The sequence below is a fragment of the Centropristis striata genome, chromosome 16 (genome assembly GCF_030273125.1).
Source record: "Centropristis striata isolate RG_2023a ecotype Rhode Island chromosome 16, C.striata_1.0, whole genome shotgun sequence".
Taxonomy (NCBI): Eukaryota; Metazoa; Chordata; class Actinopteri; order Perciformes; family Serranidae; genus Centropristis; species Centropristis striata.
Genome location: NC_081532.1, coordinates 5,268,231 through 5,280,485, shown reverse-complemented (window position 1 = coordinate 5,280,485; position 12,255 = coordinate 5,268,231). Strand labels below are relative to the sequence as shown.

At 38.3% G+C, this 12,255-nt stretch overlaps 1 protein-coding gene across 1 annotated transcript; it reads left to right on the top strand.

Annotated features, from left to right (window-relative positions):
- Positions 1–8,155: 8,155 nt before the first annotated feature.
- LOC131988356 (B2 bradykinin receptor-like) lies at positions 8,156–9,223 on the top strand (the record flags this gene model as incomplete). The annotated part of the gene is made up of 1 exon (XM_059353481.1): positions 8,156–9,223. A coding segment is annotated over one exon (1,068 nt), but the record flags the coding sequence as incomplete, so codon positions are not given.
- Between the last annotated feature and the right edge of the window lie 3,032 nt (positions 9,224–12,255).

Genomic DNA, 12,255 nt, shown 5'->3' with positions numbered 1-12,255 from the left:
GGATTTGAGTTATTAAACTTAAATGGCTCAAGGCAATTGGTTTCCTCAAACTATTTGAGTTGACTTAACTCATCGGGTTTTACAGTGTGCATCTGTATTGCCGTATTGCTTTCTCAGCCCCACCACAACATCCCCCCTGGATCCACCTGTAGGCTGCGATGGGGGGATTTTACCACTACACTCCTCAATACCTCATGTAACTGCTGAGGAGTGATGAGGTTGGAGCCTAGACGCCTAATCTAATATGTTACTTTACTTTAATACTTTATTTTTGGATAGGGACGGTGCACATTAATGAACATCGAAAAACATCTTTGTAAATATGCCGGATTATACACTGTAAAAAATGTTTGTAGAAATAACAGTAAAACACTGTCAATTTGCATCGGAAATAGGTTGTAAAATTAAACATTGTACATCACCGTAGCAGATTACTGTCAATCAAAGAATAGTAAAAAACTTTAAATTCTACCACCATAAACTGTAGAAAACACACAGTTTTGCTGTAAAAATATAAATTTTTCATGTAAAGTTAATGGAGAAATACCACGATGACACAATTATCCTAAAAGTTATGGGATTATTTAGTATAAATTACAGTTTTTGCTGATATTTACATTTACATACGCTCACTGTTTTTTTTACGGTGATGTTCTGGCAACCACAGCTGCCGATATTTTACCGTAAATTAAACAGATTTTTTTTACAGTGTAGCAAAGCTGCTAGTTTGCATCCGTAGTCCCTAAAAAAACATAAAAAGAAATACAAATATAAAAGACAGCAAGTACATAGGTAAGATACAAATAGAGGAGACAACACACACACACACACACACACAACACAACACATACCAGACAGGATATAACTATGCAATAAAAAGTAATGTTCAAGTAGTCTCAAGTCCAGTTAGTGGTCACACTTTTGATGTAATTTGAGCCATTGTATGTTCTGCTATTGCAATAAACATATAGTGCATAACGTGAGTTGTCTGACTGAACTGTCATCATCTGTTGTAACTTGTTTTTGAATTAACCTAACCTTGAATTCTATTCAGTATCATAGCACCATGTAAACTGGCACACCTATTAAAGGTGGCATTTTTGGCAATTATGAATTCAGTTTTGTCAAAGCATGTTTAACAAGGCTACCTTTGTCTGGGATGAACCAAGTATGAATCATGCCATCAATAGAACCATGTACAGGCTCCACAAGAGGCTTCAAGCTGATCTTAACGTCTGTGGCCCAAGGTGATTCTCTGGAAAAGCCTTCTGACGTTAGTTTTTTTCCAACTGCTGATTAAAAAAAACTAAATGAACATATTATGATCATGTAAAACAATTTATGTATTAAAACGCTGCTTTTGATGACACTGAAATAAGATAAACAGGCTACAGAGGTAATCAAAATGTAATTTATTTTACCTCCTACCTTAATGCCATTATATTGGCTAAATGGAGAAGAAATGGCTGAAAACAATTTATTTAGTCGTTTTGGTGATTCCCTAAGTTTTCGTGAAGCACCGCCACACAGCACTACATCATGATCATCAGTTTACTGAGGTTTGACATTCAACAGTAGTAATAGAAAAAAGTGTTCACATGTGTAACCCATTAACTGCCAGCCATTTGGCTTGACATCCGAATCTTATTATCACAATCTAATAACATGGACATGCAATTACAGCTAATCACTGTGTGCCTTTGTTTTTGCTTGGTTTAATCAGATTTATTCCCTTGTATTGTTGTGATTACTCAGTTTCCATAGCTTGCTACGCCTTCCAGTCCAGATTGGAGATATTTTGAAAACTAGAAGGGTTTTTTGTGCTCTCCAGGCAAATATACTGTCTATTCCTGATTGACGAGAAGGAGTCAGTAGCGTGGGTGGGGTTGCAAAATCTCTGGAGCCATCTTGTCTCTACCTAATTAGCATTCTTCATCATTCATTTATTTATTTATTTTTTTTAAATCAGCTCAATTTGATGGCATGTTTGTGAACCTGTATGATGACAAAAAAATAATAAAATCATTAGAGCAAGACTTGTAAAAGCTTATTCATGGGCTGTTGTAATGTCAGCTACAGGTATTGTATTTTTTTTTTTTTTTTTTAAAGCATTTTGTTTTTTTAAATTCAGGAAATTGTTAACACAGTCATATAGTGATAGTTGTCTGTGCATACATTGCTAAGAGATTGTGATAGCATGTCCGTCTCTCTCCTCAGGGTACCTGCAGGTCTTTATAAGCTTCTAACTGCCTTGTTGACTGGTAAACAATGTCTTAAACTAAACTGCAGTATCCTTTCATTTGCATTGCATCTCCAGTGAAGTGGCTTTGCTGATATGAAAGAAAGTAAGTAAGTAGATAAGGAGTCATTATAAATCTATAAGAACTAAGCAAATATACTGTCTATTCCTGATTGACGAGAAGGAGTCAGTAGCGTGGGTGGGGTTGCAAAATCTCTGGAGCCATCTTGTCTCTACCTAATTAGCATTCTTCATCATTCATTTATTAATTTATTTTTTTTAAATCAGCTCAATTTGATGGCATGTTTGAGAACCAGTATGATGACAAAAAAATTATATCATTAGAGCAAGACCTGTAAAAGCTTATTAATGGGCTGTTGTAATGTCAGCTACAGGTATTGTATTTTATTTATTTTTTAAAGCATTTTGGTTTTTTTAAATTCAGGTAATTGTTAACAGAGTCATATAGTGATAGTTGTCTGTGCGTACATTGCTAAGAGATTGTGATAGCATGTCCGTCTCTCTCCTCAGCGTACCTGCAGGTCTTTATAAGCTTCTAACTGCCTTGTTGACTGGTAAACAATGTCTTAAACTAAACTGCAGTATCCTTTCATTTGCAATGCATCTCCAGCAAAGTGGCTTTGCTGATATGAAAGAAAGTAAGTAAGTACATTGGAAAGTTCTCATAGATTTATAAAGACTCCTTGAGAGTTGGCTCCTGAAAATATATTCCTTATTTAACCAGGTAAAAGTCTTGTTGAGATTTAAAAAATCTCAAAAGCAGCATAAAAAGTGACAAGTTACAACATTTAAACACAGTTAACATAAACAATTAAATACAATTAAATACAAATACAGCCATCACAACAACACTGAAGTAGTCACACTGACCAAGAGAAATTATTTCTTTATCCTTTAGAATCGATTTAATTTAATTGTGATTGTGATGACAATTTCAATTCATTTTGCAGATTGCTCCATGACAAAGGGACGGCGTAACTAAAAGCTTTCTTACCTAACTCAGTTCTCACTCTTGGCACCAGCATCTGTACAATATTTTGTGAGCGTAGACCATGTTTAGTTTGGTTTCGACACATGTATGCACACAACATTTAGAGATAATGACCACATCACTCCACACTACATGAAGGCTAAATAAGATGGCCCTCATACCACAGTGTTAATCAAAACATATGAAAGAGTAAAAGTTATCCATCCGGACTTCCTGTAAATGCCATAACATGGAGCACAGCACAGCAAAGCAAGCCAATATGCCTGCAGGAAACACATTAACTGTGCAGTGGAAACACCATTGCTCACTGTTAAATGGTGTTCTAGTAACGCTCATGACACAAATGTTTACATATCGAAAAAGATACAGAGAGACAGAGACAGAAATGGCCTCCGTTTATCACCTCCAAATCTTCAGCTGATTTGTTGTTATCTGTGCCATGTGATCAGTTGTTGATCAACGATGACAGGACTGACCAACATTACCAGTTTAATACACATTCTAGTGCCTTCTCATAATTACATATTACTGAACAGTAACAACACCAAGCCTAGTGCATTGTGGTGCCACTTAACTTCAACCAATAAAGTAGTCAGCAACCCACTACTGTTAAACTCTATTAAAAGTCTGGATGTGCCAAAGTTATCAGTGCACACATAGTGGAGTGTGACCTGCCAGTGAGAAGGGTAAAGCAGTCCACAGTCCAGTTTTCAGGCAGCATAAACTTTCCTCTCTTACGATTGTAGCAGGATGATGCCTGCTGCAGTGGCCTTCTCCCTTAACTACCTGGCTCTCAGCAGCCAATCACTGCCAGGAGTCTGCTATAAAAGCAGATGGCAGGCAGAGTTACGGCCTCTGACTCCGAGGACCGAGACATGCCCACTTCCTGGTCGTCTCACTTCCGTTCATCCCGTTCCTACCGGCTGCAGGTATGGTGGCGGTCGCCACATTGTGTCTATCTAGATCTGGAGAAGGTCAGACATGACGCTCAGAGTGTTCACCCATAGACTGTATATAAATAATGGACGTAGTCACCGTGATGTCACCCATTGGTTTGTGGACTGCCCGTTGGAAGCCTCGAGTTCAGCGTTATACTCGTCGCCATCTTGCGTCGCCAACTTGTTTCCGATACGCGGAGCAGACCATAATTGGACTGTGGGTATTAGACTTAGACCACATGAATCAAGTAAGTACATAACTTTAAGAGCCAACTGTCATTGCTACAGGAGTGCCATATGTTAAAGAAGAGAAGAAGAGAAAAGAAGAAGACCATTTTTTAAAAAATATATATATGTTAGGTTACCATGACTTAACCGAGGTATTGTTGGAAGAGATAGGTCTTCAGCCTGCGGCGGAAGATGTACAGGCTGTCTGAGGTCCTGATGTCGGTGGGGAGCTCGTTCCACCATTTGGGAGCCAAGACAGAGAAAAGTCTGGAAGTGGTTCTGAGGCGAGTTGACCCACGCAGGGTGGGAGTCGCCAGCTGTTTGGCTGATGCAGAGCGTAGAGGACGGGCAGGGGTGTAGAGTTTGACCAGGTCCTGGATGTAAGTAGGACCTGAACCGTTAGCAGCAGAGTACGACAGAGCTAGAGTCTTGAAGCGTATCCGCGCAGCCACTGGTAGCCAGTGGAGGGAGCGGAGGAGGGGTGTTGTGTGTGAAAATTTAGGAAGATTGAAGACCAATCGAGCAGTCTCCCAGGCGTGAGATGACCAGTGTCTGGACCAGAACCTGAGCTGCCTTCTGGGTGAGAAACGGGCGGATTCTCCTGATGTTATGCAGCAAGAATCTGGTGGTGGCGGTGATGTTTGTGGAGAGGGACAGTTGGTTGTCAAGAGTCACGCCAGGCAACAAATCAAAGTCAGGGACAGAAGACTGGTGAGTTTACCAGGAATCAGCCAGGTAGGGTCGACAGCAGGATATCAATCAGAGATAAAACATCCATAGGTCTGGCATCAAAAAGTAAAGACCAATCTAGCAGCCAGTGTTTGAGAGGCAGAAGTGTAAAAAGTGGTTTGATTAGATATCAGAGGCGGTTGAGTGGGAAATTAAGAACTGCAGGAATGAGCATGAACAGCCTGGAGATGAAGTGACAGAAGTGAAGGAACAAAGAAGGACGGGCCGAGTTGATATTTCCAAGGAATGATTCTGACGTGATAAAATCGGTTTCTCCTTTAAGAGAGTGAGCCAGAGACACACAGAGCACAGTAGACGAAGTACTGCAACAGTGTCGTGTATCTGGACAGGAGCGATGGTTCTTCCAACTACAAGGTATGCATGAGCTTTATTTGGTTTCTATACTACTTTTCTACGCTTTACCATTTGTCACTGAAGTTAGAATATTAACAACTCAACAGTGTGCTTTATAGCACTGTTTGTGAATTACAGTATGGATACACTTTCTGTAAAAGGTGAGTACAAATAAAAAGGGTTGAAATATATCGGGTTAAAGGGTTATAAATTCTCGAATTGTAAGTTGTTATAAGATGACAGTGTCCCGGTCTTGCAGTTCTCACTGTATTTGTTTCAACATGTTCAGTGTTTAAAGACAATGAGATTGCTTTGCTGCTTAGTGAGATTGGTATGACCAGCATTGAAACCTGTTTTCTTTTTCTATTTCTGTATCAGCAACAGTAAGAGTGAGAGAAAACACCCTTTAACAATATTCTTTGAATTGATTTGCTTAAATAATAGTCAGGAGTGGAAAGTAGCAAAGCACATTTACTACTAAAGCACATTTTTCTGGTACTTGTTTAAATTGGTAGAAAAATGGAAAAAATCAAATACTTATATACTATCATAAAAAATCTAATCAATGAATAAATCATGATGGAGAATTAAAGATACAATTTTAATGATCCCTGGATGGAAATTATCTGCTGCCCAGTAGATAAAGTAGTTAAAACAAACAACACATTAACCTGCTGCAACATTTAATCGCCCATGTACCTACATTTTTATTCATTTTCATGATTTTTTTTTCTCTTTTGTGCATTCCAGAAAGTATAAATTATTTGTTGTTATTTTTATCTAATCAAAGCAGTCCAACACCAGTTTAATAAGTAACATACAACCTTATAATGTAACTCCAATAGTCTCTTGAAGCAAAAAATTGATAAATTAAATTGCAGCAGAAACAGGACATTAATTGACAATACTGCACATTTTCATGGTCCTACCCTGGAGGTACCTGACCAGACTGAAAACAGCCATGAGGGTAAAAGACCCTCATGGCTTTGAGTTCTCATAAAAAACTGCAGGTAGTGTGTAATTTGGAGAGCAGTGTGCCAGATAACACCATTGCAAAACTGATTCATGTTGAGACTTAATGTTGCCTATCTTTATTCACAATCCACTTCTCTGCAAACTGCATACCTTAACTCTAACAGAACTGATGTATAGTGTGTCCTGTCATTCAACAGAAACCACTGACTTTCAGTGTTCAGTGTCTCTCAATATTCTACACTGCAAAAAAAGGAAAAGTTGGGTGAACTCAAAATTTCAAGGCAACAAACTTCGATAAAATTTTAAGTTGGACAATTAAACAAAATATTTTAAGTTTTGTTTTTGAGTTTGCACAACTCTGAATTCAGATTTTTGTCAACTCAACTGTAAGTTGTACTAACTTATAATTGTACATTGAAATAACTTTTAATCCTTACTTCTGCTATTTGCTGAATTGGCACGATTGTAACGGCGCTATGAAATGTCAGCTAATGTTGCTACCACAATTTTGAGTTAGCATTGATACGCTAATGGCTACTCTTGTAGCTGTAACAAGCAGGGCCGCTAGCATCAGTTAGCCGCTAGCATCAGTTAGCAGCTAGCTTTCGCTAATGACCAAATTTCACCGCTTTCCCGCATTTCATAACAGAGAAATAAGAGTTATCAGAACTATTGTCTCTTGTTGTGAACCCCAACTTAAAGATATAAGTAACAACAACTCACCAACTTGTTTTTGAGCATACAACTGGCTTCCTTTGTTGTGCTAATTTACATTATTGCCCCAAATGTCAATAATTTATATTTCCAAGTTTTACCAACTTAAATCACTGTTTTAGGCCAAAAAATACAAGTTGGCTTTTTTGCAGTGTACACGGTCGCCCATAAAGTTGGGATAATTTTGTTTTCAGACACAAACCCCTGTTAGGGTTAGGGTTAGGGGATCTGGGGTCTGAGCCTATTTTGGCCGTTTTTGAATACTTTTGATTTTGCCCTTCATGTACTACATACTTTTTTTTTTTTACTATACCCATATTTGGTATCCATTTTCTTCACCTATACGATCTTTTTCTTAGATCTTTTTTTAAGATGATTATTTTCTCATTTTAACCTACTTTATCAACATCATTGAAATCCGAGTTGAAAAATTATACTATTTACTACAATAAAAACCACAAATATGCTCAATGAACTGTTTTGGAACTTACATAGGATACAAATATGAACATATAAAAAGGTAAAAATTTTATATTTATAGGCTTTTTTCCCCTTATTAGCTGCAACTCTTCAAAACAAACTATGTGCGAAATTAAACAGAGAGCTACACCAACGCTCAAATATTACTGTACTATCAAATTAAAACTATCATATCTTTGGTTTTACATGACCTAGGAATGTCAAACAAAATTTGGGAGAAAGTTTCAAGTCTGTATTTTGGAGTGAAGTTGATAGCAGCGCTCCATGTGACTTAGTTTTTTCTGATCCTAGACCTCAGAGGGTTAATTATGGTTTCATTTTCATTTCATGATTGGAAGACCTTGATTAATAAAGTTTTGAGAAGATATACACTATCTATCGCGAATAAATCACATTGTCACAATCATTCCAGGGAAAGGTTGTGTATATTTGAATTTAAAGAAAATGTCAAAGTCGAATTTCAAATTGTTGTTTTAATGGTTTTTCTTGCCTCCTCTGACTCTCTGTAGCATCCCTGCTATCAACAGCACTGCAGCTACATATGGAGACCAAAACAACATGAATGGCTCCACGTGTGCTCCTTATGACAATGAATTGGAAACCACTGTTATCCCAGTGTACATCCTGATGGTCAGTGTGCTGGGACTCGTGTTGAATGCGTTTGTCCTGATGGTTTTCTGCCTTCATAAGAAGGCCTGCACCGTGGCTGAGATCTACTTGAGCAACATGGCTGCTGCTGACTTTATCCTCATGGCTGTTTTGCCCTTCTGGGCTGTGAACGCAGCCAATAAATTCAACTGGACTTTACCTTATTCCCTGTGTACACTGGTCCCCCTTTCCATCAATGTGAACACCTACAAGAGCATCTACTTCCTGGTTCTGATTAGCATCGATCGTTATGTGGCACTGGTACTCCCGATGTCCAACCAGAGAATGCGCAGGCCAAAATATGCCAAACTTTGCTGTGCTCTGGTGTGGAGCTTCAGTTTACTCCTGAGTGTTCCCACTCTCGTCTACAGGGAAGCAAAATATATACCTGACCAAAATGTTACTAGATGCCGTCTTAATTACCCAGATAAAGAAACAATGCTTCTGTTTGATGTGATGCTGTTAACGTTTGGCTTCATCATCCCCATTTCCATTATTTCCTACTGCACTCTCAAGATTATTCAAGCTCTGAAAAACCGAATACCTCAAAGCCTGAAGAAGGAGCAAAAGGCCACCACTCTGATGCTGGCGGTCCTCCTGGCATTCATGATCTGCTGGGTGCCATTTCACCTGGTAAAGATACTATTATTGTTCACAGTATTTGATGTCCTGAGAGAGTGTAGCATCATGACCATCCTGATATTGTGCCAGCAAATCTTCGTGTACTTTGCCTTCTTCAACAGTGTTCTTAACCCCATCCTCTACGTCATCGTAGGGAAGAACTTCCAGAAAAAAATTAGGGAAGTTTTCAACAAATCAAGGATTCACACGACAACGAGCCTCAGCACCAGCTCCACACGCTCAAGACTGATGACAAGCATGAGAACTGAGAACTTATCAAACTGATTTGCAGAATTGTGAAAGTCAAATTTCTTTCATCTGCTTGACATGTCCGACCCAATCCTTTACCCTTTGGTTATTAACTATATGGCTGTGTTTAATCTGCCGAATAACCGGCCATAGGCTTTCAACTTTACTGAAAACTCAATCCGATACTTTTATGTTGAGTGCTGCAGAAAGTAGTCCTATAACCTGGAATATGGGAAGTCTAGGTTTTGTTACATGTCTGAAAAAAGGTCTGTGGTTGACACATATATATATTATTATATATATTATATATAATGGATATTTTCATGTTTTATTCTATGACATCATGCATCTGCGAATTGTAAAGCTTTCACGTGTCTTTTACATTGTTGGGGACATTAATCATCACCACACTGAAGTACGGGTCAGTGGTAATGCTGAAGTCAGTTAGTCAGTGTAGTTTGGTAATTTTTCAACCTTTTATTTGTGGCAATGCATTTACATTTATGGTGTTCTTTTGTGAACATTATCTTGCTAACAAAACGTTTACTGTGTTTGCCACAGAGTTAACTTCTGGGCTGGTTTACAAAAATATGTTTTCCCTGCAAGTCTGAACTGTTCTTTGTTTTTGTAGTGGAGTGATGTCAGTCAGATTTGGTTAAGTCAGAGTTATGAATTATTAAATCGTCCTCATCTTTGGCTTTCTAACCCTCAGGTTTGCATAAACCACAAGACATTTAATTGTTTTTTTAAAATACAAAACTGCAGCATTTCTGATGAGCTCATTCGTTTAGTACTGCCTCTGTATTTATGTTTGTGTCTAAATGCATTTTAGATAAGCTCTCAGTACTTTGAGGTTTGAGCTCCTTCTTTGATTGCATGCTCTGGGTGGAACATAAAACCCTGGACTGGACTTTAGCCAAGAGGAGAAAGTGTAAAGTTCTGTCTAACCGGTCTTGCTACATTTCTTACTCTTTTGGATCTGTTCCCAGTCTTAAACCTTTATCAAAACACTGGTTGATGTACAGATGTTTGATGAGAAGATGTGGCCTCACACTGAAACCTGACCTCTTATTCTATAATGTATCGGGCATCCTGAACCCATGTCTTTTTCAAAGTCATGTATTTTTTAATGCATGTGACTCTAGTTGTATGACTGTTTAATTATGTAGAATTTCCGATCAAACAGCATTACATCATTTTGCTTTAGTGATGCTTGCAAACTAAACTAACGGAAGTAATTTCCATAAGAGATGGAAACAGGCTTTGTGTCTCTGTAATAGCAACTGTTTAAAGTGTTAATATGACACTATAATGGTAAGATGTTCTATGTCTGTCTGTGTGCATGTTTGTAGATATGTGTTTCTGTGTACTGTTACATGGTGTTGCTCTTACTCTCTTGTAATATTTTAATGTTAAACAGCCTGCAATATTTTTAACCACATACTCTTCCGTCTATATCTAAAACTGTAGCTTGTGTATCCTGCTTTGACTTCAGAAGGCTAACATGAAAGACTGGCCTCCTACATTTGCATATCTTTACAACCTGTTGCTTTGTAGTAAATTTATTATTGGAAGTCAGAGTCATGACTCTCTCAGTGTGAATGATTGTCTCTGTTGCTGAAACAACCTCTGTGTGTATCATTTGTCAACTATTTGCATCATCAATGTAATTTAACACCTGGAATGGCATGAATGCAAAGACGTTATCCTTTGTCAACCTGTTCAATAAATTTATACATATGAGACTGTATAAAGAGGCTCTTAATTTTTTATAAGGAATGCAAAGTTTTGACGATGAAGTTAAGAGTTCTGTCTAGTTCAGAATAGGGTCTATAAAAAGGCGTGGAACTACAGGACAAAACGTCTATTTTCATGCACTGTTCAATTTTATTTCCAGAAAATGTTTTCTTTATGACTATTGGTGGAAAAACATCCAAAACTCACTTCTGGTGTTCATTCTAATCCACTTTGTTGCCAATAATCCCCTGTTGCTCAGGAAACTTCTATGCACACACAACAATGGTCCAGCAGCTCAAAGGACAACAGTCTGTAAACTATAATGGATGTTTCCAATGAAAAATTGTCATTTCTTTTACAGTAATAGCATTACATCACTAAAGTTCATCCCAGTGATTGCTGATGAGTGGGAGAGCAATGACTCCAATAACACTGAGTTACACTGGGAAATGTGCTTCATACATATGATTGTCTAATAGCATGATGTTGTTGCAATGGATTAAAATGTTTTCTTGGCAAGTGGGTCTTGGGGAGTACTAATGCATTTGTGAAAAACATGAATAAAGCCTTTTGCAGCTGCAGAGGCAGCTGCGTAAAAGTCTGATAAATGTCATCAAGAGACATAATTTGAGTGAGCATGCCGGAAGTCCTGAGTTGCATTGTGGGGGAAGTATGTAATATATAAACATAGATTGTGTACAAGAAGTGGGTGTAGCTGCCATGATGCCAACTATTGGTTTGTGGACTAGGGTTTGAAAGGCTCAAGTTTTTTGCAGGGGCCATCTGTGTAATTTGGAGCCAGAAGTGATCATATTTCGATGCAAGGTTGGAGCATGGAAGAGGAACCCAAGTTATCAGCTACAGTAGTGCTTCCTTGGCAAGCAAGGTGCATTGGTAATTCAAAATGAAAAGCCAACTGTCTCAAGTTTATTTTAGTAACACCACATTTATAGACGACAGTGCTGCTACACTGAAAAAAATAAATAAACGCCCCATGTCAAATTTTGGAATTTTTATTAACATCAGGGTTATGTAATATCAGGCATGAAAACGGGTCAGGGGTGAAAAAGGTGAGAAGGATGCGCGAGGGGCAACGTGGTCTCTGGGGTGGGGGGACTCTAGGGCCCCTGCTCCTGTGTTGTTTTTTTGCAAACTGGGTGCACATGGGGGAAGAGGGGTTTGGGGGTTTAAGTATTATGCAAGCCATTTCATGCCAGCCTGTCACTGAGTCTAACATTTACAGTTACATTTTTTTTGGGGGGGGGGGGGGGAACCAACCTAATAAGTGTTTTCCACCATTATCGAAACATACCATCAATTAGAAATGCAAT